At 40.0% G+C, this 27554-nt stretch overlaps 1 protein-coding gene across 3 annotated transcripts; it reads right to left on the minus strand.

Moving 5' to 3' along the window:
* Positions 1 to 14229: 14229 nt before the first annotated feature.
* Positions 14230 to 27030, minus strand: rnf38 (ring finger protein 38). 3 transcript variants are annotated; one of them, XM_061047999.1, is made up of 12 exons: positions 25631 to 27030; positions 21279 to 21331; positions 20916 to 21097; positions 19696 to 20137; positions 18487 to 18627; positions 18140 to 18376; positions 17866 to 18027; positions 17651 to 17754; positions 16742 to 16823; positions 16532 to 16653; positions 15997 to 16096; positions 14230 to 15277 (listed from the first exon to the last, which is right to left on the minus strand). In XM_061047999.1, the coding sequence occupies exons 1-12, from the start codon at positions 25917 to 25919 to the stop codon at positions 15215 to 15217; spliced, it is 1977 nt and encodes a 658-aa protein (XP_060903982.1). In that variant the 5' UTR covers positions 25920 to 27030; the 3' UTR covers positions 14230 to 15214. The 3 variants fall into 3 exon arrangements, with proteins under 3 accessions (XP_060903982.1, XP_060903983.1, XP_060903985.1); XM_061048000.1 differs by having other exon boundaries at positions 18188 to 18376; positions 25631 to 27028; XM_061048002.1 differs by having other exon boundaries at positions 26914 to 27016.
* Positions 27031 to 27554: the final 524 nt, after the last annotated feature.

Consider the following 27554-nt stretch of genomic DNA (forward strand, 5'->3'; position numbering starts at 1 on the left):
CAAAATCAAGAATAAGATATTTGTAGATCCCTAAGGGGCAATAAACCAATGGTAAATCCCTACCATCATTACCGCAGTGAGGTCAAAGGTCAGGGTCAGCTGAAGGACAGCCTTAAGTAAATCATATCAAATGTTTAATTTGTTATCATACAAAGACACCCTTGGTAATGACAATTAAAGGAAAGAATACAACTATATAACTTAACAAATCGGATTAAAACTATCAACATCTACAGGCATCTAACACTTTTCATTGCCTGTGATTTGGATCAGTGTTTTGATCAGGTGTTACAACTGAACAGGGTGGTGTGTGTCTTTGTGTTTGAATGAAAACACTGCAGGCCTTTTAAGAGTGCACACGTCGATGTATTATTATTACTACCCCCGGTCCCTTTAATGATGTGAGCAGAGGAGAGGGCAGTAGGGAGACATGGGCTTAAATGTGCTTTAGGACATGACTCCAGCTAATTATTTGCACAAATTAAAAGAGGACAGGAGGAGGAGGAGATGTGGAGGGGTGTGTTGTTGTGTTTCTCAGAGGGGCCCCACCTTCATTTTGCATACATTAAAGCCTTGGTATGATTTAAAACAGCTGTGTTATAGAGTTCTTTATATCCTACTAGAATGGAGGCACTGGCTGTAGAGTCCAAAACCCTCTTTTGTAAATGTTTTGTAAAAGTCCATCCCACGGGGAAGCAGAGTGAAGCAACTGAGACACTGTTAATTGTCTTGTGGTCTGCGATTTGATGCCCCAAGTTTTGGTTTACTTTGATTTTGCCAGCCTGGTTTTTGCTGACCCACTGGACACAGCAACACATTTGCCATCAACTATGACAGTATATCAACAGGCTCCTCTAACTCTCTACGAGAAAGCATACACGCATGTTTCTCAGACAACAAAGTATGTATTTAAGTTTCTCACAGACAATGTTTCGGGAGACTAAAGTAGACTCAACTTCTTTAAAACATTGCACGATTTGTAACTCCTCACACATCAGGAGAAGCTGCAGAAACACAGTCTCTAACTCTGCTATCTGACCTGGCCTCAATCCTTCCCTTATATGAAAAAAAAAGCAATTTATGGTTCATACATTGTGCACAGCACTCCATATTGCTTACCTCTAGTCACAGCTTCAAATGCAACCAAATTGTATTACCCTCCCATCACTCCCTATTACAGCCACACTTTAGCAACATATGAGCATCCACCTCCCAAAGTCCCTGCCCGTCTCTCCTAATGAACATTATCTCTGCATCCTAAAAGCAAAGGAGAGGAGCAAAGGGAGGCCAAATTTAATCAGAGTTACTTAGAGCTCATTGTGGGGTCTGCTGGGGCTCTGAGGAACCAGCCAGCACACGCACATAAACCAAAAAATCAGCTAATATTTTGGCCTGTGTTTTGTAAATACCAACGGTTAGCTGTAATATAAGAAATGGTACATGCAGGCATGCACACGCACACACACACATTCTCTCTCTCTCTCTCTCTCTCTCTCTCTCTCTCTCTCAAATAGCTTCTTTTAAGCACTTTTGAGGATTTTACATGTCAGCATTACCACCTCCCAAAGTTAACCGGGAGGAATGGATCGTCCCTTTTGTGCGACTGCAAGTTGCAAAGAGAAAGGATTTGACTGTTTTCGTAATCCGGGGTGAGCAGAGACGTCTGTAACTGTTCGAACAAAAAAATGATCTGTATCTGTATTCAGGTATACAACCAGAAGTGGGTGTGGTTTATACCGGACGTGTGTTTTTTTAAGCTCTCTTGCAATGATTATCATACAGTAAAGGATGAAAACAGACATAATCAAATTACAAATGAACATTAGATTAAATGAAGTCATGTTAACTGTGGCAAAGCAGTTGTGCCTTATTACAATTAATTTGATTAAGTATTGGCATATAAAGAATTATGAAACATGTTTCTACCTCCTCGTACTATAATGTTATCTGTTTCTCTCTTTCTTTCCAATTATTTTTAACTAAAGTTTCATGAACTGTCTGGACGCTAAACGGATGAAAATGGACTGAGACAAAGTATAACCAGTTGCCAAACCCGGCTATCATATGCCAGTGCCTGCCTACAGTAGCTCCGCCTTGTCTTGGCCTCTCTCCTGCTCGACAGCTAAGCACATTCTCATGGAACTGGAGTTACATCCAGTACCAACTAGTTTCTCTGAGTGATGCAGACAAAGTGCAAACTAAACTATGAGTGGGTTTTTTAATTGGAGGAGCTTAACACAGTTAAAAACTACAACTTCCAAGCCTAATTCTAATGTATAGATTGCAAGGGTTTTAAAGAAATCCACATGGTAGACAGACACAGGACTTTCACTGCCAAACTATTGATCAATCCTCCCCCCAGACGTCACAGTGAGAGATGGCGACACTGCCAGTGTGCAGCCTGCTGAGTGCTAGTAGGAAGACAAACTCACATATAACTTCCGTAATGAGGACTAAATTAAATGATCTACAACTGGGGCTTTTATAAATGGAGGATATTGACACATCCCGCTAAAATGACAGTTTTATTATACATTGAGACGGTTTTAAGTAATGTTAACGTTGCAAATCTGAGTGTGCATGAATGTTTCAGAATGATAAGAAAGTACCCAGACAAAGGATACTGAAAATCATGACACATTAGGCACATTTATTTAAGCCTGAGGTAAAACTTGCAGGATCTATTTTAAGCTCATAATGTAAGCTAGTACGTCTTACATTTATTATGTTATGTTGTACGTTGGAAAAAGATCCAGAGTTGTACTCCAGGTTTATACAATAGTGTTCTAGATTAACGTTAATGTGGAAATTATACATGCCTTCTGTTCCTATATCGTATCCATGGTTCTTCAACTTAAATGTTAACTAGGAAGTGGCTGAATGCTAGCGTTAGAGTTGGCTAATGGGTTTTTAATGGGGTTTTTTAAACTCATAATATGACTCAATGTGTCTGTGTGAATATGTATATAGCCTTCTAAATGATGGAACATCAATACAAAACTTACTAAGTGTCAATGAAAAATTATTATTGAACTAAACAACATCAATGGATTACATCACTATACTATGTTTTATTTTTTTAATAAAAAAAAATAATAATAATTTAACCACACTTGTTCCTCATATGCACACTTTTGGTTCAGTCTGGTAGTCCAAGTGCTGAAGTGTTCCATTTTTGCATAAACATTCACGAATTCACCTCCTGCGGCAATGATAATATGAGGTGTACGAGAGCCAAAGCACTTTGTCATCATGATTTACCTAATAATATACTGTACACAACTCCATGTGTAATGTATACTCACAAGACACAAACACATACTCCTTAGTAAACACGAAACATCCACATCTGTTTCCCAACAGCTGCATTATCATATTGTATATAATTTTAGTGGATTAAGTTTGTTTGGTTTACTCCTCTATACAAAGAGCCTCCTAACCCGACTGCCTCTGATCTAACAGAGTGTTTGTTTGCCTCCAGGCAGCAAGTCAGAGACAGCGTGCCCCGGTGAAGTGGCCGATTTCTCCGCTGCATTAGTGTTATCATAAATTCATATCAGAAGAGGACATTTGTGTCTTGGACTGACAGTATAATATGGGGCTTTGTAAATCACAGACTGGTAGCCTGTCATAGCTGGTCATTGTCCTGCACCAGAGGGGAAGAATCAGAGTTATTGGACATGACTTGTAATGATGAACGTATCTCATCATCTATCTTTATCTCTTTCTAATCTTTCTGCTGCTGCTCTAAGTTCCTCATCATTGATGCTTGCCTTAGGTCTCTGTCTCCTTTCTTGCTCTACTTATTCTTCTTTAGTTTTGTTTATGAGCCAGCTCCCCTTTTCAGCTCCCCTAATCTCGTCTTCCTCTCTCTTCTTGAGTCCTCTACAAACCCTCTCAGTCTCCTCTCATTGCTGTTGAAGCGAGCAGGCAGAAAAAAAAAACCCCTGCTGACATCCCTGTGGGTGGAAAATTGAGAATTCTTATGGCTGAACTCAATTAAATGTTCTCAGGGAACTTGTGTTCCCTCTCTGCAGCATGCTGCGTCTAAGTGTCAATATCTTTATTGATTTAGTTTCTATAAAGTGTGCTTTTCTAAGAACCCTGGGTTAAACACAAAACTACTGTCAGTCCGGTTAGTAGTAAAGTCTAATGAGCAAGTACATAATTTCTCATGATTCACATTCAGTATGCACACTTTCATTATATGAATAGTATTAAAAGTTTGTATTAGAAAGCATAATATACTGAATGTCTTTTGGTGATGTGGAAAAATTACCCAAGTGGAAATTCTTTATTTAAAATTCAAAGGTGTTGATCAAAATTTAAATCAGTCCTGTAAGGCTCAGGTTGTGCAGGGTGGTGTGCACATGCATGAGCTGACATTCTCCCCCACATAAAGCCTCTCATGTCGTCTTTACTTCAGGCCATCGAGATTCAACACTTCATATAATCCAGAGGCAACAACAATGTGACAGGCCTGGACCCCACACATGTACTGTTGAAGAAATGTGACAGTGTTACACAATGCAGCATGTTCCGCTGCACATTCACATTCCCTGCACTGAGGTGAGCAAGGGAGATGAAGTGCCCCATGGGAAAGCAGTTTGTGATGTGAATAAATGACTGAAAATAGTGCACTGAAGTGATTTGAATATACTGAAGCATACTTTCTTTTATTTTCAAAAAAATAAGATACATTTAAAGTTGATGATTTATTATAGTGTTTCAGTCGGGCTTTGTTCAGAACTCTCGTTTAGCGTAGCTTAGTATTTAGTATAAATCCAAAAATGCCAAAGCAAAACAAAAGAAAAGTCACATAAAAGAGGACCTCCAGCTGACAAACTACTTCATTATATCAAGAGTAAACTTCAGCAGACTATTACAGCTCGTAAAATATTAAAAGCATCAATTTCTCAATTTATATGTCAACATGTTCAATATCTCTGAAACACAGATTTCACATAGAGTCAATTGAACCATAGCTGCTATGATTCTATTATTCTACAATTCATTTAGCAGATTATTTTGTCAAAAGCAACGTACATCAGGGAGTAAGTACAACAGAAGCAAGGATCTAGAGAAGAGGAAACAACGTCAGTTGTTGCTAACAAACTGCAATACATTTGGACGCTAGGCATTTTGTGGGATATTAACATTACTCAGAGACTGTTGGTCACCTCAGCTATAAGCTCTGAGCTACATGGACAAAAGTATCTACATACGTCAGTCCGACGTCATTGTCAGTGTGAGATCACTGATCTAAGTCCATTGGCTAGTTGTGGCAAGCCCTGCAGCTCATGTTGAAATTTCTGTTCACTCAGAGCGTAGAGGGAGCAAGGAGGAGCAGAACATGAAAACAGAAACTTTTTTTTCAAACTTTAGCTATTGTGAACGTACAAAAGTAGGTACACAGATTAAATATACGAACCCCAAAAAGGGCATAATATGGGCTCTTTAAGATCAAGTTGCCTGATTATCAGATGAGGCACAGAATGTAAAAGGCCGGGAGATTACATGAGATATTGATCAGTTTCTGCAGAGAAAATGAAAAACAAAAAACAACCAAACCAGCGGGTTGAAACGTCTGCACACAGAGTAAGGGCAACCATTACATTGTTTGGGTATTTACATGGCAACATCACAACCTATCAAATAGGAGTAAATGTAAAAGGTAATGGGTCCAGTGCATTCTGGTCGTTGGTCCAGCAAAAAGAAATATCAATGTATTTCTTTTTCCATTTTGTTTTCATAGTCTTGACACACCAATTTCAAAATTATTTGTGTATCTAACACATATATATGTGGTCCAGTTTTATGAAAAGACCATCTTTTGAACACTACATTTACTTCAGAAATGTTTTACACTTTTAAAGAAGGCTTATGTGGAAGGGATCTGTTCAGACCAATAAAATAACTGTATATTTTTCATCAATAACTGTATAGTATTTGACAGATTCTGGATTCTTCCATAATACATAAACTGTTTTTCTTTAGCATGAAAGTTGGATAGTTGCATCTCAAAGACTTGATGTTGTTTCCATTCTGGTAGATATCTGTGCATTTGAATCTATCTTTATACCCAGACAGGTTAAGAGCAGGTTTTCTTTACATTCTGCATTCCTAGATGCACTCACATGAACATGATCTCCCATGAATAATACAAAGTTCCATACTGAAGCTCTTCTCCTTGAATGTCTCTTTTACTTTCAGCACTGGACTAATGGACTTTTTGCTAATTGATTGGAACTGAAGATAATAGATTCAAGTGCGCTGAAAGAAAAACTTTCCATCTTCAGTCTTTGGCTTGTAAAGCAGCTGTGACTGATTAGCACTCAAGAAATTCCAAAGGAAGGAAAGCTTCATCTGATAAGTTTATGAAATTTCTAATAACAATTATCTCCAAAACTGAAGGCATGGAATACCATTCACAGTCAACCAGGAACAGCATTGAATAGTGTCACTCTTCACTCATGCGAAGAATGAAGAAGATGTGAGGTCACTTTAATGCATCAACAGTTTGCATTGATGTTACATAGTTTATACTGTACTTTGTGTCATTGGTGAGTCAGTCCAAAAGGGCAGAATGACCTAGATAAAACCTCCTGTTATCCAAGCTATACATATAGCAGAACAGTAGGGTTCCTGTAGTTGAACTTAGCTTGCATTACAGCGTAAAGAATATGATGTGAGTTTATTATCTGGGACAGAACGGACAGTGTGTTGTTGAACATGGAGTAGGTCAAAGCTGGAGCATGAAAAGGTTGCTGCAGCAGAGCGAACTTATGGTGTTTTCCTTCAGGGAGTTTAAGATACCAGGAATGTTGATGATACAGAAAGACATTTTTTATGATCTTATATTCATACTGTCAGCCAGCTGTTGCCTTAACGTACCATATACATGTAAGTGCACAGTACTTACATAAGTTTCTTATAAATTTAGTCAAATCAAAGAGAAAACATCTGGGTCCTCATTCATCAACAATACGTACACACGGTGTGTGCATAATGATCTCCGACCATGCTTACGCACTGAATCTAGTGGTAGAACATTGAAAATACCAATAGAAAGCATTGTAAGTGTTTAGTAGTTTTCTTTCATTAAAAACTATTTGGTTTTTTTGCTCTATTTGAAAAAGACACATTGCCTAATCGGTGTCAAAACTTTTCAAAGACAGTGACAGGCATTTGAAATGTAGTGCCTGTAGTGACTTATCTCGCCTTAGTAGTAGATTTGGCAAACCATGTGATCAGCATGGAGAATGTTTCAACAGTTTGCTCATCTGTTTGGGCCAGCTTTAGTTGTGTCATCAATTATGTCAAATTCAGTGTCTAAGGGTGGAAATTGGGCGGTATTCTGTCCAGTATGCAACTTGCCATCTTGTGGCAATTGCCATTACTGCAATGTCAACTCAGTGTCTGCTGCTGCATGCTTACTGTGACAGCTGCTGATGAAGGTCCCTTAATCAGGCAATCTTAACATTATTAAGATAATATATGTAAGAAATCAGTTACAACAACAACCTTATTATATAACGGAGAAATAGAGAAGTGCTGTTGTATAACAATTTTATTCTTGTTATTTTAATTAACAGCGGTTTTCATCTTCACAGGCTAGTTGCACGGTGAATTAAGTTTTTTTTTATAGATATACATCAAGCCCATTTTGTTATATCTTTGGAATTACTTTCTACTCCTTGGTATGTCCATCATTCAGGTCAGAACCTTAGAGGCGACCGAGGCTTTGCAGTCAAGGCCCCTCGGTTGTGGGAGAGCCTTCCTCCCTCAGTCAGTTCTGTCACCTCTGTAGAATATTTTAAAAACCTCAAAACATACTTTTACATGTTGGCTTCTGAGTCCTAATTAGGCTGCTTGCATTTCCAACAAATTTAATATTATTAACCTTTCATCATTCAATTGCTATTCTGTTTGTTGTTCATTTAATTGTTAGTATTTTGTGTGTGCATGTGTGTGGGCACACGTGTGAGTTTTCTGTTCTGTGAGCCTGTTTATAGTTTTTCTATAACTACACTGCATTACTCTTTTGTTCCATGTCCAGCACTTTGGTCAGCTGTTGCTGTTTTTAAATGTGCCTTATTAAATGAAATAGAATGTGTTGTTTCACATGATTTGACAATAAAAAAAAGTTACTGACAATAAAAAGTTGTCAGCACTCAGAACTTAGCGAGACTTGGCCAGAACCTTATCACAATAGGGCGCCACAGGAAGTAAGTTAGCATTGGAGCGCCATGGGGTCTATCTCAAACTCAATGGGGCTTGAATGGGTTTGTGGTTAGAAGCCTGAAATCAGGTCTGTGGTTAACACAAGCCTAAGAGATGAGATGTTGGGATTTTGTTAGACGACATAAACTATGTTAGGTAATTCCCCCACTTGTGAATTTTGCAGTTATTACGCGTCCTTAAAAAAGCGTTGCTAACAAGTGGCTAAATGTGACTACAGTGGTTGTCGGGGACAACGGCATCACGCCAGACACAAACGCCGGGAACTCCCTCATCTGTCCGTGATGTCTCCTGTAGGATTCCTCTTTGAGTTTAGGCAAATATTAGGTTGTTTTTTTTTTTAAGCTACGGTTTCGCTAGCTTGTCAAACCGCTGATTAGCTTATCGGAGATCGTCTGAACGGTAGTGACGTCGAAATCATCCAACCATGGCGCAGTTTGCCATCGCATACCGTTAGCTTTTTATTTCTGTCAGCTGCATTTACGCTTCTAACATCATAAAAATGGTGTTCATTTGTGAAGATAATCCTGCTGAACAAAACGCCTACGCATCTGAAACGTGTGTTTGCCACAGAGCTTATTTGATCCAAAAAAGGCGAATATGCGAATTCTCAGTAGACCCCATGGCAATGATACTTACGTGTTGGCCTACAAAAATAAGCCATTCGGTTTGTTCTCTATACACAAAAATGTCAATGACATATAGCATCTATAATAATAAAAATAATAGTTCAAGGGCTAGTAGTTAAATTCAAAGGCTCCATCTAAATCAACAGCATCTAAAAGATAAAAATGTGTATACAAAAGACCCATAGTTCCATACCAATACTCAGTATTAACTACTGAACTTTCTTTGTAAGTAATTAAGTAATATTTTAATGCTGTAAATCTGTGATTAATTTGTTATTTGAAAATAAGACTGAATTTGTTCATAGACAATTGTTTCCGTTATCTTGCCCAGAATTGGTGAAAAATGTTTTGGTCAACTACTGGAACCAGAGAAAGGCTTTTTTTTTATCTTTAGGTATTGGGACAATGTTTGGTGTTTTCCATGCTTGCAGACATGTAGTTTAATTAAATCACTGGTTGATAAAGTGTTCAACCATTACATTTAAAGCTAAAAGTGCAAGTTCTGTTATAGTTAGGAGGATGCTAAATGGGGGCAGATTGGGGGTGCTATATCTGTGCAATTCATGGTTGTTGTTATTATTAGCAAGCACTATACATTGTAAGTGGATCTGGCCCTAAATGTGTAAAATAGAAAGGCTTACCCTTAAGTGGACACTCCCACTGAGCGCCAAGTATTTCCACTCAACCTATCCGCACACTCACACTTAAGCACATTCCTGTTCTTTTTGCTTTCTTTTTCTTTTATTCTGTCTCTCTCCTTTTCAAACATATACACACACACACACACTCTCATACATTACACTCATACATTAGAGACAAGTGACAGTGATGGCTGTTGATGGCTCAGAACAAGACAACATAGCCAGCAGCCACCTAGCATGCCAAGAGGGAAATCCTTCTGAATTATCTCACACACACACACTTCTAAAGGAGATGTTTAAGGGTACAACCTGCCCTGCTGACGCATTCACATTTAACCCTCACACTGCTGAGAGCACGTCCTAGAAGAAGGAGTGAACAATACAAGAGAGAAAAAAAGAAGAGGGAATGTTACAGTGACTGCAAGGGTGCGTATGTGTGTTTGTAAGTGTGAGTGTAAGTTAAGCAGGCAGTGCTCAGTGCCCCTACATTCTTTTTATACACAAGCAGGATGGAGAACTCATGTACCCTGTCAGCTTGAGACATCCTGCAATATACACACTACCAGCCACTCTCACACACATATACACACAATCATGCATTTTCATATTAAAGGGGGGCTGTGGAGATGTCAGAGATGTAAACGCCTTTCATCTCCCGTTCAAACCAACCCCCATTTTCCACATACTCTGCGCATACTCCGTATGTGCACCGTTTGGTGCCTGTTTTGACGTAATGTTGATGAAATGATGGAAAATACAATTGTGAGTCCGTATATTGTGTTTTAATTGAAAACTAACCGGACGCTCTGTGTGAGAAAGCCTGACTAGAGTTAACGAGCTTCCATGCTGCAGAGCAGAGCAGAGGAGATGCTTCAGAAACAAGACAAGATGAGAGTAAGCCGAGGAGCATGCTTGAAAAAGAAGGGGAGCAAAGTAGCAGACAGAGGGGTAAAAAGAGTGGAAGATAGAGAGGGTTGATGATGCAGTGAATTAGTAGAAGAGATAAAGGTGAAGAAAAGACTGAAGGATAAGAGGACAGTGAGTAGCCAGGCCTCAATTGTTTCTTATTTAATTAATTATAAACCCAAAATGTGTACAGTATCAATCCGCAGCAGCTGACTTTGCTGAGTTATAGGTTGAAAACTTGCGTCATCTTTTGCTGTTCAACTACAGTATGTGCTGCCACTACACGATAAAAGGAAATCTAACCAAACATTTATGAGGTCTTTTCTTATAAATCTTTATGTTTAACCAAACCTCAAAATAAACAAACTCAGTATTCAAATGTGTTGTTCATTTGAGTACAAACAGGCTCTTTAATAGCTCTGATCAATATGTTGCCTCTAACCTCTCACTCAAGATTTGACTAGAGCCAGAGAACTATCACAGAGTGAACAATGTCTCCTTCACAAGACTTCAAAGAAGTCATCGCAGAAACATCACCACAAACTCAGTAATAATGTAACTGAATGTAGAGAATCTGAAAACTGTTCCCAGGTACTTGTGTAAGCTTTGTCACATTCTCTGTAAGCTGCTTTGTCTCGGTGAAAAGCAAAAAAAAACAATGACATTTTGTGTTTTCTGTGCCTCAAGCAGCTGTGTGCACGAGGCTCACAAAACTGGAGACATTTGTGGTGCAGAGCCTGGAGGAGACATCTGCCTTTTGGAATTAAACGTAGATACTGTATTAGAATTTACAGTAAGACAGTTCCAGTTTGTTAATCCACACAATGCATGAGCCAACAGGCGCTCTGTCAGGGAAACAGCTGTGAGCAGTCGGAGGGAGAAAGAGGAGATGTGAACATCTACAGCGGGGAAACATGCGGGTGCTGACAGAGGGAGCTGAGATGTACTTTAATTGCATTGCACGTTTAAAATTATAAGGAACTTTAAGTGGATAATACATTTCCTTTTTTTAAGTTATCTATAACTTCCGGTCTGCAAACAAGGCTCTGTTCCCATATCTTAACTTTGGGTTCTTCCTGTTGCTTCATATCATGTGTAGCAGGAGTGTTTCAATTCATTTTAATTCTGTTTCCCCCTGCTGGTCATTTGAAATAATAAAATTTTTGCTCTTTATTTTTCACTGTATTTTCTGATTGGTCATTTTAATTCATGAGAGTCTAGTTATGAGGGGCTTCATTTATTTTCCATGTGGTCGGCCTGCAGCACAAGTCAGCTTTTTCTTTCCTTCCTGCCTGTGTGCCTTGGAAAGCATCCATTGTGCGTTTAGTCGCAAGAACAGATGTTTAAATCTATACATACAAACTATTTGTTATATTTGATGCATTTTGTATAGTTTAAAGACAGATCATTTACAAGCTAAAATGTTAATGTATCCTTTAATTGGCGCTTGTTTTAGTTTTTGTATTTTTCAGTTTTACAATGAAAGAAGCTTCATGAGTATGACGACAACAGTGAAGCATTTGAATTTACTCCAGCCTCTCATTTCTCGTGAAGTCTGTAAGCTATCCGTCAATCTGTGTACAGACACACACATTGAGGACAAAATACTTCACATACAATTTTCTTAGTTTTCGCACTCATGACATCTAAACTAGACTTCTTAGTAGCCTATGTATGAATAATTCCACTGTATCTTTTTAGACAGGTTACAATCATTAATGTGTCACGTGTCATAATTATTTCTAACATGCTCAACAATAATTATTACTTTTAAGCATAACAAATGATGTGCTCATTTGTTGACTCAGAGAATTTGGCACGTTTACCCACACTCTCATTCAGTGAAAAGTTAAATGAATGACATTGTTGCATGTTCTCACTGATTCAAAATAAAATGAAGAAATAAATAGTGATGCACATCAGGGCTCTCATTTATCAACAGTGCGTAGGCATGCATGTGGGATAATGGTAAGAAGAGTAGAATTTATCAACTTGTACTTTTACTTAGGAATGTGTTTAAATATGAGCACAACTCTGACCATGCTTTCTCACAGAATCTAGTCGTAGAACATTCAAACTACAGACAGCATTACGAGTGTCAGAGCATGCATTACTCAATCTCAACATCCACGTAAGTTTCAGAGTTTTCTGAAATTAAAAACACTCAATAAGTAATTTTATCTAGTTTGAAACAGACACGTTGCATAATTTGTCTCAAAACCTTAAAAAGACAGCCGTGACAGACATTTGAAATAATGTAACGAGTCTAATTTTGCATTATTAGAAGATTCAGCAAACCGTGCACTGCTGAGCCCGTTTCAACAGAGTACGCTGATCTGTCTGGTTGAGCTTGTTCTGTCGTCACTGTTTGATTTGTTTCTCGGACAGAGATGTTGAAAATGCGCCGTGCAAGGGTGAAAATTGTGTGGTAGGCCTATGTTATCTTCTATTTGCAGATACATCTCGCTTTTGTGCTCAGGCCTATCTTCTTTTTGCACTTATCGTTTAATATCAAACCTCGTATTCTCAAAGAATGGTGCGACATTTTACACATACATACAGCAGAAATCAAGTATATCCTATATGTCTCTCTGAGTCACGACTGCCTACAATGAGTGAGAAGTGTGAGTCCCGCCAGCTGTACTGTCGTCAGATCCGTGTTTACGTCATGTTTACATGGACGGGAGGATTATAAGCCATTTAAGTCAAGTACTACAGAAAAGAAGAATAACATACTCACTGCTTATTTGGATGTCACGTAGGCCTAAGTGTCTTTAGTATGGAAGCGGATTAGGGCCACTGAAAACAATTTTTTGGATCTGACTTTTTTTTTAGGATTCTGATTTTAATCTGAGAATTCTGACTTTAGTCTGCCGTTTGCGCTTAATGGTGCTTAATTATGGTGCATATAAATCAATAACTCCTTAGTGTGAATGCTAGTGGGGGGGGGGGTGGAGGTGTGCCACTGGAGGAGAGCAGAGGGCTTCAGAATAGTTTGTCTTTGTTTAATGCTGGTGAACAAGGGCGACATCTACTGGATCAAAAAGTTGCACATTATTCCTATAAAGTGTTTTCTCATCTGATCAACAGAATATATACAGATGTCTTCTTTAGTTAGTAACTTGCCCACTAAGTGATACAAATAATTAATGTTTTTCCACTTTGCGCGAGAGTCACTAATCTGGTGTTTATTTTATTTATATAGCTTATTGACCGTTTTTTTATTCAACCTGATCCTACTTCCATTTCTGTTGCTATGAAGATCCTTTTCTCTGCTCTGTTTGTCATTATTATTCCAGGGAGGTAGGCTAAATATATTCCCGTGTTCATGTGTTATCACCACCTAGGCTATTGTTTATTGGAGGCGTTTTTGAATGCATGTTCTCTAACATGCACGAGCCTACTGGTTAAGAACACGTGGGGTTTATCAACACTGATTCCGTTCTGATGTGTGTCTCCGCATGTTTGATGAATATGGATTTCTTGTACACTGTAACTTTCATTGAAGACAGAATTTAGAACACATTATTAATAAACGAGGGACCGGGAATTTAGGGCAACCCAAGAAATGGTTGTTAAGAAACCAAGGCATAACACTTTGACCTCAACTGGGGCAGATGTGGAGTGATGATTGTCTGAAAGAGAATCAACGCCTCCCAGTGGCCGCTTGAAGTCATTACATCTCCAAACCAAAGAAGAGACCTTCAGTCAGTCTCTTTTTTATATCACCACCACTTCAAATCTATTATTGGTCCTGCACAACCAAGAGGCCTAAAGTATACAGTTTTAAAAAAATAATCAAGTTTGCAAAATTTAAAAAGTTCATATCAAGCCTTTTATTTGGTATACAGATATTCATAGATTTATACAGTATATATAGATATATGTATATATGTAACATGTGCCACAGCAAAGTCATAGACAAACTTATATCTACTTATAAAAAGTAAGGAAAAGAAAAATATATCATGTGCTTTATTTCAAAGTAGTGCTGTGAAGCGTGTGTGATGAATGATGACCAAAACTGGAATGATGAGGTAACTGCCAGGCAGGAAAACAATCACTTATAATGGTTTTATAATAATAATAATAATAATATTAAAAAATGATAAATTTAATTGTAATAATGATCATCAAAATATACTGAAACAAATGGATCAAATAGGAAACCAAAAAGTATAGTGGCAATATGGACCCTTAGTGTCAAACTAGAGAAAAGGATTTAAGTCTATAACACAAACACACACACGCACACACAGAGTATGCATACAGACAGTGCATTATCGTACAAACAGGAAGTAAAGTCACTCACTCAAGAGAGCAAAAACTCTTGGATGTCATTAACTCTCGTCTGGTATACAAAAAGGAACTCAGGCATGCTGGACATCTAAAAATTGCTCTCTAACACTGGCACACACACAGACACACACACACACCACAGCACTGCATTACAGGGCTGACCAAACAACGCTTGTGGTGCCTTTACATGTACACACACACATACACCAAGGTAATCAGGCTGAGTTTCATTTACTAAAATATGTGAGGGCCTGCATCCATGTAAACAGGAAAAACGGACAGAAATGACATTGAGTAACATAACGGGAACAAATCAATATCAGGTTAATGTGAGGAAAAGTGTAAAGATTTAAAGCATAAAAAAGCAGGAGGTGCTGCACAAAAACACAAGGAAGAGGTGTGTGTGTGTGTGTAAGCAAGTAAATGTGTCTCATTATAAATGGAGCAGGTAGTGCTGAATGTGACAATCTATTAGGAGTGTCTGGCGCCCTCATGTGGTTACTCCGAGTCTCTCTGCACTTCAGAGGCGTCAGCCCGACAAATGGGACACGTCCTGTTGGCCTGAGGTCAGAGAAAGCGCACAGAAATGATTAGGTTTTGTTTTTGGAGGGAATTTTTCATTAATTACATTAAAACGTCCTTTCATAAAACTGACAGACTCATCACTACACTCCCTAATAAAAAGCTTCAAATACATTTTATTTTTCTGTTTTGATTTGTAATTTCTACCACAATATTCACACTGACACTCAGAGTAATAGCTCATGCCCTTAAATCATAAGACTGTTGTGATTTACACAAGAACTTGTTGGTGTTCAAGAGCCAGCTTGAGCTATTTCAGTGAGACGACATGTGTCGGCGCTTGTGTGCAGCATCTTCATCTTCAGACGTTTTTGTCCGGAGGTGGAGGACTGTTTACAAATTGTCATGAATGTTATTGCTGAATTTAGGAACATTAAGACACACACTATGCTCTATGCTTGATTCTGTGTCCATCTAAATCTAAACTATATTCTAAAGTTAAAAAGGTCCCTGTGTGTGTCACTAACCTATTGAATGAACTTGGAGTGTATTTCATGGCATTAAATAAATAAAGGTCCTCTGTGGTGATGAAGATTAAATGATCCAATCTCTAAACAAAACATTTCATGAAACACATTTCTTCATCAAATAATGTGTGAAGAGCTTTGGGTGTATAATATACATATTGCTTGGAGACAGTGTGAGTGAGAGTTATTTTTTTTTGGGGGGGGGGGGGGGGGGGGGGCGTGAATGCTTACCCTAAGCCACTTGTCGACACACTTCCCGTGGAACTCGTGGCTGCAAGGCAGGACTCGCAGCAGTTGGCGGGACTCAAAATCACTCATGCACACCACACACCTGCAACACAACAGGTGTTTACATGTCAAATACAGCAACACAACCAACCAGCTGATTGTTGAACGGGTAAGATTAAAGCATTTGACGGGAAAAGAGGGGAAACTAATTACTTAAACTTTTGTTTTATTCTCACAGGGAAATCATCTCCTCTTAGTTTTTCTCATTCCTATCCTACCTAACATGCATGGGGTTTGAAAATCTCAACTAGGCTTCCAAACAGTTTAAGCTTACTGTACTCATCCAGAATAAACTCAATTATTTCATAAACTCTGTCACAAATACTTGTGAGCCTCTTTAAAAAATATAAATAAAGCAATGAAAAATATGTAAATCAACAAAAAGCATTGTTTTGGTGATCCCAACACAGTACCTCGTGAGAATAATTCACGCAATTAACAAATGACGACCTGGTAGTTTCAAAATGGCTGCACTCACAGTGTTTGCTCAGACTGATGGTTATTTGGATTGAACCGGTAGGAAGGGAGCTGTTCAATGTCTCCCTTTGTCAGTCCTCTGAGTTTGGCCTCTCCCAGACGCTCAGCCAGGTTTAGGAGGGCCTGTGAGGGAAATGAAACAGAAGAATCAGACACTTTATATAATAAAAAAACATACAAAAGAATAAAGAAAGAGCAAATAAAGATTTACCTCGTAATTTTCCACTTCTCCATCGTCTACATCCAGCTCCAGACTGATTGCAGGACCTGTGGGCTGGACTGGCAGCATTGAACTACAGAGGCAGACATAAAACAGAGAGGAATTCAAGTTCTGTTCTTCAAAGGAGACCAAAACCAGTCCTGTGTTATGTTAGCCCGAGTACCTTAGAAATTCATCATTCCTGTCTTAAATGATTTGTATGTTTACTGTTCCTCTTACCAATACTTGTACTCTTCAATAGACATCACTTTTATACAACACTTTTGAAATATTTCAAATTCTTTGCACAATTTAGATAATTCAATGGACTTATATGGTGCTTTTCTGAATACTCAAAGATGCAAAGAACAACAAAACAACGGAAACAATACAAAGATGAAATAATCTAAGAGAAGGAGGATGAGAACAGAGTTTTTTAGTGGTTGTAGGCCATGTTGGAGCAGGAGTCTCTGATGATTTTTGAGAGTGAGTTACAGTGGAGGAGGCCTTGTCCCTCCAGGACCGGTGGAGGGACAGGGCCTTCTCAGGGAGGGGGGGGGTGGGTTAGGTGGTTTGCTTCAGCAGACCTGAGAGTGCGGGTGGGAGCAAGGTTATGGAGGGCTTTGTATGTGATAATAAGGATTTTTAAGTGGATATGCCGGGGGGTGGGGAGCCAGTGGAGGTTATGCAGGACGAGGGTGATGTGGTCAAGAGTGCAGGAGTGTGTGTGTGTAAAACTCATCAAATTGAGATGTCTAAAAAAAAAAAGGCAGGTGGAAACTTCAACCCTAAAGTGATGATTTGTTCTGTTGTATCTGAAGTTATACAAGTTAAACGTAATGATCCACACCGTGCAACAGATGTCAAAAAGATTTTCTTCATTACTCTCTTGTATAAGTGACAACATTTTGATCAACTTACAGGAAGTAAGGCAGGAGGCTTGGGTGGTAAGGCGAAGGTGGCAGTGGCTGTTGTGAGCGGTACCGTCGCCCTGGGAGACGCCGAGGAATAAAGTTTGGATAGGACTGAGGGGGAAAATGACAAAACATACATATCACTCATTTGTCTTTACCTCATACTTCGAAGTGATTTAAAAAAAAAAAAAAAACACTAAATATAATCATTGTATAACTCACCACTCCGAAGAACTCCTGAGGCAGGGGGTCATGGGACAGGAAGTGAAGCTGTGTGGAGTGTGGAGTGAGGGCCGGGTGGGTGGCAGGAGGATAGTGGAGCCCAGCACCCAGAGACAGGTGTTCTCCAAGCAGCTCCACATCATTCTCTATCCTCTGTAACGGCTGTGATTTTGGAGATAAATGTGAAAAATCAGAAGTTTAAATATACAATATTACCATCTCAGATGTGATCACAACAAATGGTGCAGTTCAAAACAATCAGAGCATTGCCTACCCGATCAACAAAGGGTAGGCAATGCATGACATATGCATCCCCACTCACCGATCGGGCCTGCTGTGTGGGATAGGGTCCAAACTGTCCAGGCTGGGGCAGGTGAGGTGGATGGTGGGACAAGTGTGTTGGGGGATGGGGAAGGTGAGGAGGGGGAATAAGGAAGGTTGGGTCACTGGACAGCAGTGATGGAAATGGGTAAGGCATAGGTAAGTGCTGAACAGAACATGTCTGAAGCACCTAGAAGAGACACAAAAGAAATAATACGTTACAAAAACTCATCAGTAGCAACATTCAACCAAAATTTACGCTGGAATCAATGTCTGGCTTAAAAACACCAACACACTCACAGGAGGAGGGACACTGCACACAGGATAATGCTGTCCACTGAAGACCACTGAGCATGCTGGGATCTGCTGAGGGGCAGAGCGAGGTGGCAGGCCTGGTGGAGCTCCCGGAGGAGACACAGGATACGATACTGGTACTGAGCCCTGAATATGGAGATTAAAGAGTCAGAGATCCTGCATTTAGTAAACAGCCTGTGAGTAAAAGCTAAGCAGCTGAAGTAAAAAAAAACAAAAAACAACAACAACCCAAAAACACCGTAACACCAAAATAAAGCATATCAAAACCAATTTGATCAGTGTCAATACAGCATTTTTATCTCTGAAATTTTTCATCTTCAAAGTAGCTTGCAATACTTTTTTCTTAACACAGAATTTGGTTGATAACCCTTTTTGGGGTTTGGATCTTATTATGCTTACAGCAAAAGGTCTTTCAGTTTCCGTTCAGTTTTTAAACTATTACCTATCAGTAGATATGATTTCTGACATGTACATTATTCAATTCTTCTTTGCCTCTAAAAGGCAAATAATGAATTGAGGTACACCTCATTTCACTTTCACCTGAAAAGGACCTGCAGATTGAAATTTACATTGTGACCAACTTCACAGTAAATTGTTCCTATCAAATCCGATTAGTTAAGTTAAAAGTGTGACATTGTAACTCAAGACAAGTACACAAACTGTGACACCACCAATCATTGATTTTCAACTTGTAAGACATTGGTTATGATGCTTTGACATTATTTTACTGACTGGAAATCAGCCAAACAAGCCAGGCAGGCGTATAGCATCAACCTGCATCTGTTTTTCATGTAAGATAAGAGGAAATTAACTTACTGCTTTCCAGAAGGAAAAAGGCCTAAGTATAACATTCATACCTTGCAAAAAAAAATACAACAAGGGCAAGAGATTTTTGTAATACAAGTCAACAGTCATGTTGCTTCTTTTTTTTTTTTTGCTAAAACAAAGGGCAGCATAGTGCATCTTCATACGGACACCCTGAAACAATCCAATGTTCATTTGCTTGCAGTGTCTCCAGAAGAAACCACCGGAATCAGAGGGAGACAAAATGCACAAGTGCAAGAAAGTCTTTAAAAATCAAACTGTAAACATCCCATTGTGTTTAATGTTTTCAGAGGTCTACTGGAATAATGTCATTTCATTTTAACTGTAAATCCAGATTATTCCCCCCCCCCCCCAATAATATAAAATCACCTGCTCATGGAGGTCCAGCACCATACTGCTCTGCTGCTGAGATGGGTGGGGGTGTGGGTGTGGGTGCTGTGGATGAGCTGCAGGGTGCAGCAGTCTGGGAGACAGGTTTGGTGACTGGTGGAGTGGCCTTGGGGACGGGTTTGGAGGATGGTGGCTTGGGCGCTCTTCAGGACCGAGCCCCGGCCCCGGTCCCGGCCCTCGGGGGGGTTGCTGGCTGTAGGGCAGGTAACCCTGGGGTGGAGCAGGGTGACGGTAGTTCTCATCCTGGTGGCCTGAAGACGGGACGTGGTGGGAGTGCAGGTGATGGTGGTGATGGTGGGCATTGGGGTGATTATGGTGGTGGTGGTTATTGTTGCTGTTGTAGTGGTGGTGGTTGTTGTGGGTGTGGTGGTGATGGCGTGTCAGACGGTCTCTCCGGCCTCGCTGGCGTCTCATTGGAGGGCTGATGAAGAGAAAAAAGAAATAAAGAAAATGCAGAAGGAGCTGTGTAGTAATTTGTATTACCTGAAATACTGGAGATGTCATCTCATGTAATTTATATAAAAGTGTTAAAAGAATATCATACAGCGATGTTTTGGTGCTCTCCTATAACATCAACAAAATCATAATGAACAGTCTTTTTAAATAATCAACCAGAAAACTGTTTGTTTTTTTTATTATCCACACATATTTCTGTCTTATCAAATCCTTGTAATATCATCACCCACATTACAACTCGATCACAAACAGTTAGATCGTTAATGTAGGTGTGTCAGTGTCAGTGTGTCAAAGATAAGGAGCGGTACAGAGAGGAGCTGTGACTGGCGCTTTACTTCACATCAAATAGAGAAAGACCCTGATTGAAAACAGACTCAATGTTGGGCTGTAACAAATTATTATTACGTTTACTATAAATGATTACAACAATCATGACTTGATGAGCCAGTTCATCATCGTAATATAAAATCACATCAAGTGACAAGTTGACATCTTGAAATGTCTTGTTATATTTTGTATACAGAAGATCTGAAGTGATTTCCTTATTGCCTAATTGGATAATATCACCCAAAATCATCTATCCATCACATCACATTTTGTGCTACCCTCAGTACAATCCTTGTTTTGTTTTTCATATATTAGATTTAGCACTTTTAGTATGTAGAATTCTGCAGACAGCATTAGTATATTATTGGATTAATTAATAATGAAATATTTTTGACTTATAATTATGTCACACTCACCTGCGTCGGTTTCGAAGGGGAGTGTGGCATCTCTCTGGCATGTAGTGGGGGTGTGGTCTGCGACTGGGAGGCAGCTCCCAGGGACGAATGGGAGAGGAAGGGGTTGATGGAGGGGCGGAGTTTAGATCCAACATGGACTGCTGGGAAAGACGCTGCCTTTTTGGGCTTGGGCTGTCTTCCATCTGCACACAGAGGTAAAGGAGGAGGGGGACCAGAAGCAGGGGGGAGGGTGGGTCAGGGAACAACCAAAAAGAGGATAGACAAAAGGGGAGAATGAATGAGAAAAGAAAACAATGACATTCAATCCTATTCAAAGCAGGAGCAGAGCAGACGTAACAGGCATGGGTCATGTTTCACACTTACTTTGTCCCGGTCGTCGCTGCACACATTATCCGGATGAAAGTGTAGCACTCCTCCTGCAGGCCACAGAGAAGAAAATGATATAATCAGATAAGTTAAGACTGAGAAAAACACATCACAAGACACATGGACCATGCTCTCCAGGCCAGCACAAAATACACCACACAGGCTTTGTTTTTTTTCCCCCCCTCAATTTGAAGACCACTAGATGCCAAAACAGTTGTACTCTTGATGACGCCTGGCTGATTTTCTTTTACAGACTTTAAAATGAAAAAAATCCAACAGCAGTAACAAAAAAAGTACATTACTTACAACAAAGTACAAGTACTTTTTTTTTTTTTTTTTTTTACAAACAGAGCTGTGGTCCTCTGTGAGCGTCTGTCCTCCAAACAGGCTTCTGAATTTCCTGCATTAAATGTGCAGACAAGAAAGGAAGCCATTTCTAAGAGATGTCACACTGGACCCTTCCTCTGTGGCTCTCACAGTACAAATCATTCCTTCTGATCTACCATGAAAAAATTGAGCACCGACTCTCAGAAACAGACATCCACTTATCAAACGTGTACACAGAGCACAGCATCTTGTTGGCTTTATACATGTAACATTGTCTGAGGCCAGAAAAGGACTTCAGTCTCCAGTCATCAGCTCGCCATGATTATTCTTTGTTAACAGAACGGATTGCCAAAATGTGATTAACAACTGAGCTAGCAACCAAAAGAAAACCAAAATTAAAATGTTTAGGTCACTATCCAAGACAAGACTGTAACCTGGTTCAAGCGTGTCTGGTTGTTTTCTGACACTTTATAGAAATGATGAAAGCTGAATAAACACAGAAATATTGAAAAAATAAGAACTACATAAAAACAGTTCCACAAACTGGAGTGGTCCCATAGAAATGATCCATAACTGAAAGCCTGGCTTTAAGTCTGCCTTTCTGAAGGCATCTGCCATGCTCAAGTCCCTGAGCAAGACACTGAACCATTATTAGCTCTGAAACAACAGCTTGGAGCCCTGTTTCTTTTGTATCTCCATGTGGTTAACTAGCAATACTAATATTTCTCCAAAGATCAATAAATCATCACAAAAAAAAAAGACTCCCCGATGATGTGAAAGAGATTTGTGTGTCCTCAAAAAAAAACACTGAAATGCTAGAAAAAAGGGAAAAATCTCTGAATAAAGATAAAATAGCAGAAACATAATCTTGGACAAATGCAATGCTCTCTCAGCTGTATATCTGTCAGCCCACATGTGCAATCTGGATGCAGCATGTGCATGCAGACATTTCAGCAGCTTAAGAAGGATGTCCTTGAACTCAGCTGACAAGAGTTTCCACTGAGCAGTTCCCCAAAAACCTTTAATCACCAAAAAAGAGGGGGGGGGATCTCTCCTCCCCTCATCTCTTTCTGCTGCTCCCTCCATGCCTTCCTCACCCACACAGTCCCCATCTGACTCCTTAGAAACAACAGATCTGAAAGCAGCCCCCGCCCCCCATCCCCTTTCTTGTCTTTGCGATGCCACTCCAGAGCCAAGTGAAGTCTGGCGATAGTGACAGCTCAAAGGCGCCCTGCTAGTGGCTGTGGAGAACAGAGGGACTGTCGCTTGACTCACTAGCCCACAGTATAGCCAACCCACTGGCTTGCATCTTAATTCATCTACTCTCCCTGGGGTTTTGTTCAGGCCTCACAGGGTCCTGGGCCTCAGTTATCCATGTGTTGTGAGGAGAACTAGGTCTGTTAATGCAGATTCACCCCAGGGAGCACCAGGAGAGAGGATGGTAAGAAAGCCTGGATCAATTCTGTTGGTGAGAAGAACAGCCCTGTTCCCTCAGAGCCTGGCTGCTGGGGGAGACTAACCATTTTTAACAAAGAACATCAATTCAGATGGACCATATAGTGAAGTTTAACATTATCAGCTGTTGTCAAGAAGAAATGTCTCTTACATTGAGATACAAACACTCGTCATTTACAAGAAACAACCAGAAATAGAGAACATTAAAATATATTTTTCCCTGATAATCTGTTGAGATCTCATATGATAACTGGACTAGAGCTTTAAAACGTAGATGCTACTGTATTACATTAGAGCGTTAGCAGGTCGATGACTGCAACAAACACTAAAATAGATAAACTGGCTTTGACACCAGGGGTGGGAAAAGGGAAGAAAAATAGACGAGAAAAACTAAGGTAAGACATGGGGACACATTTTTACACGCACACAATCCAACCCTGTCTCCTTCTGTATACCGCGATGCCAAAGACGTTATATAGTGACGTTAAAAAAAAAAAAAAAAGGACAGGTAAACAAGACATCGGTAATGCAATCGAAAATGCAAAAACTTACTTAGCTAAACACAGAAAAACACACACATCCCAGTCATTCAGGAAGGTGATTTGCAGTTGTTTGGTAGAAGGATGTAGATCACACAGCTGGTAGATACACTCTTTAAGGATCTCACATAAGACCCTCTGTGTTGTTGCCCAATTTGGGAAGCATGTGTTTTTGTGTTGTCCCCTCTGCAGGTTATTTTGGGTGTTTGGCAGAAGTGCTGCTATTACAAAAGAGGCCCATTAGAATCCTGCTTTCATTCATTCACTGCACTGTTTCGCCTTTGAGGGAACTCAATCTGGTATTACAGAAGTCACTTTCCTGCAGTCAGCAGTGGAAACTTGCTAAACACAAAACACACTGATGTCATTGAGTGCATTTACGCGGGTATATAGTGATAGTCCTGATTTAGAATTATTACAGGTATGTGCTTTGCATGCAAACAACGTATCATGCTTTTATAAACCTGGATTTTTCAACTGGAGTCAACGATACAAACCAGGATACTGCGGCTTAAAAACACCCTTTTCAGGTTTCTGAATGTTTTGAACATGTTAGTACAAAACAAGGTTGCCGAGATGTTGAGAAATGAAACCACAACTGCACATGCATGAACAGGAACCTTGCTATTGTCATGATCATGTGTACAGAGAGCGACGAATCAAACAGGATTTTTCAAGTTGAAATCATCATACTTAGGATATGGCATAAATGAAGGGGTACAGGGTTCATGCAAAGATTCATGCATTTTAAAATCGCCCAGGGCTTTATTGATGTTGTAGTTAAACTGTATTCTCAGGAAATTTGATTTGTGTTTTCTTTGTTTTTAATAGTCTGATTGAGTTTGGATTGGTGAAGGAGTAGTTAGCTTTGTTGGCACTAAAAGTCAATTGAAGTATTGGCCAATGGTTAAGGCAGAAACAAGGTAAGTAAAGTAATAGAGAAAAACTATTTTATACATTTATATAATGTTGTTGTTTACACGCGGCTTTGAAACTACACATTCTTAAGTTTTCCCAGACTGTTTTACTATAGAGTCAAATATACATGTTTGAACTCTGTAGGACAATGCAGAGGTTTGCACAGACTTGAATATTAGTTGAAGCACATTTAGGCTCATGGTTGACATGTCTGATAGTAAACTACAAGGAAGAATGCATCAAAGCACTGAGTGAGCTGAAACAAATAGATATAATCTTTAACAAGAGATTTCATTTCAAGGTTTGTTTCAAGTCTCCAAACTTGTTTTTTTTAAAAGTCTGAAGAGGAGAATGTGAGCCGCCTTAACCTCTAGACATTTTTTTCCCCCTGATCCGATAAAAAATAAATGTACTCTACAGCTCATATTAGTTTTTAAAAAAAAAAGAAAATACTAATGAATAACCATTCGATTTTTGTTTTAGAAGCATGTGTCTAAATTCTTGTTTAACTCTAAGCAAAGCAATGTATTAGGTCTTTTTACCTGCTCTTCTGTAATGTTAACAGACAATGAGTAAGGTATTTTTACCTGCTTCTTGTAAAGTGTCTCGAGATAACATGAGTTGACGCTATACAAATAAAAGTTGATTGATTGATTGATTGATTGATTATTTACTTCACTGATAACCTCTAATGTTATTTTGTCTGGGACACAAGAGTTATATGGCCAGCAGGCCTTCAGCATCACCATGTCTGGACTGTCCATAGAAAACATTAGTTTTTACTGAGGGCCAGTTTAAAGCTCAGCACTGACGTACTAAACAAAGTTCAGGAGCCTGGTTTGCTCTGTTAACTTGGGTAAATGTTATTCAAACCTCTACAGGAGAGACCCCACTACAACACCTGACATGACATATAGCTGGCCTTTCAAGCAACAGCTGGCGGTGAGAGCACCAAGCCTTTCAGTTAAATGTTTCAAAGCCTGTTAAACTGGTAGTGGTCTGCTTGCATCCCTCAGGAGGTGTACCCTGTATATATATATATGTATGTGTGTGTGTGTGTGATGGTGCATGTGGCAGGGCTGCAGGCCCTGTTTACTGAAGCCTGCTTACCGGCCCCTGGGTGTCTGTGAGCTCCGTGCGAGGAGTGGCGCTGCGCCCCCGCCGACAGGTAGCTCCCCTGGGCGTGCTGCTGCTGCTGGGTCTCCGGGTAGCTGCGACCACCGTGGTGCGGCGCCCAGCCGGGAGTGCTCTGCTGCGGGTAGCTCACCCCTCCCCCGCTGGCGTTCATCATGCTCCCGTTTCCCACCGCGTTAATGCTGCCGTTGCTTCCAACGTTGCCGTTCAAGCCGAAATGATAGAAGCCAGACCGAGACCGAGACCGCGTCCTCGGGGGGTCCATGACCGGGGAGGAAAAGGAGGAGGGCGGCGGTGGTGGTGGTAGTAGATGATGAACGTGATGGAGGTAGGCTGGAGAGATGGACGTCCAGAAACGGGGAATAGCCTCCCTCTTTCTGTCCTTCTGTATCTACTCTGTTACCTCTAAACACTACCAGCTACTGAAATGTGCATTTAAAGCTTCAATGTAAAGAGAAGAGACACCTGGAAGCCCCTCATGTGTCGCACCAGCACCACCTGCATCCACCACATCCACCCTACCTCCCCACCTCTCTCTCTGCGTGTGTGTGTGTGCCAGACAACTGCACGGAAATTATTTAAACACTTTTAAACGTGCAAAAGTGTCCAAATGGTATCGTAGTTACATCAGCTGGTAATAAAACAAAAACAACAACACTCAAAATGCTGTTTTCTCCAAGTTGGTTATTATTGGTTTTCCCGTCGTTTAACAACACAACAGCTGCGCGAGTCTCAGGTTCTCTATTGTCTTTCCACAGAGGATCACTCAGGCTCTCCCACGGCACATTTCACTGGTTTTTAAAGCGCAATTTGGGCCCACACTGACCAATGTATTAACAAGCAACTTCAACTAAAGTAAATACAAGTCGCTCTTCCAAGTTAAACACTTAAATCCCCAAACACAAGCAAGATGGCTAAATGTCGAAGCCTTAGCAAACTAAAGGAGCCCTTGTGGCTGGCACCGAAAATAAGTTGTTAGATTACGAATAAATTGTAGGTAAAATGCTACGGGTGTCGTGCTGTAAGTAATAAAGTTATTCCCCTTTGCGATGCTTAACTATACCTACTCGTTCATTCGCATAATGTCTATTTTTTCAGCTAGCCCAAGGCTAACAGGAAGCGGATTCTAGAGGGGAAAACAAGTCCAACAGTGCCGACATTACAAGCTAGCAAACGTCGCACCGTGTCGAGGTTTGGAGAGCCGCTACACACGGCTAAAAGCGGATTATGTTAGACCGCATGAGAAAATAGATATCTACCTTATCCGTCAAGTGAGGTGGACAGTATTTGTCCCATTTAAATCCCCTCTCGCGTTCGCTATCGAGTGTTTTCTCTGGTCAGCGGGGAGTGTAGGGGAAGATCAATCAATGGGAGTTTCACATCTCTGTCAAGTCAATTCCAATCGATCTAAGATAAAGTGCAGTCCGTCACTGGGTTATTTCGCGCCGTGCTTGGAAATCTACGGCATGAACCCAAACGCCAAAAAAAAGGTGTGATGATTTCAATAACTATCAGAGGATTGTTTGTTAAACGAGAAGCGTCAATGTCGATTTTTAGTAGCAGCCTGTTTTCTGAGTTGACTACTCTAGTCTGGCAAACCCCGGGCAGCTGCTCCGTTCATTAATAATTCAGCAGCTTCATACCAGAAATACTATAAGACAAGGCTTTAAGAGCGATTGTGTTCACACAGCTTTTCAAATAGACCAGTCCTGCATGGGCGGATGCTTAAAGCCGTAACCGATGTACTAAGAAACGCGAAACACCAATTCCTGTGTCTTCACAATCTCGTATCATGCTATAAAATGATCCTAGAGCAAGCAATAAGACAGGAAATTCATGTATTTTGACATATTTTTTTACATTATAAATACTTATCTTTACAAATATCAGTCAGGGATCC

The sequence above is a fragment of the Labrus mixtus genome, chromosome 10, assembly GCF_963584025.1.
Source record: "Labrus mixtus chromosome 10, fLabMix1.1, whole genome shotgun sequence".
Taxonomy (NCBI): Eukaryota; Metazoa; Chordata; class Actinopteri; order Labriformes; family Labridae; genus Labrus; species Labrus mixtus.

Excerpts from the sequence above, each read along its gene's own strand:
- rnf38 (XM_061047999.1), bottom strand. The coding sequence starts at position 25,919 with ATGGACCCCCCGAGGACGCGGTCTCGGTCTCGGTCTGGCTTCTATCAT. Across the intron at positions 18,377-18,486 it reads TGTGCAGTGTCCCTCCTCCT|GTGCTTCAGACATGTTCTGT; the intron begins GTGAGTGTGTTG and ends TGTCTCTTCTAG. Across the intron at positions 15,278-15,996 it reads GTGTCGACAAGTGGCTTAGG|GCCAACAGGACGTGTCCCAT; the intron begins GTAAGCATTCAC and ends CTCTGACCTCAG.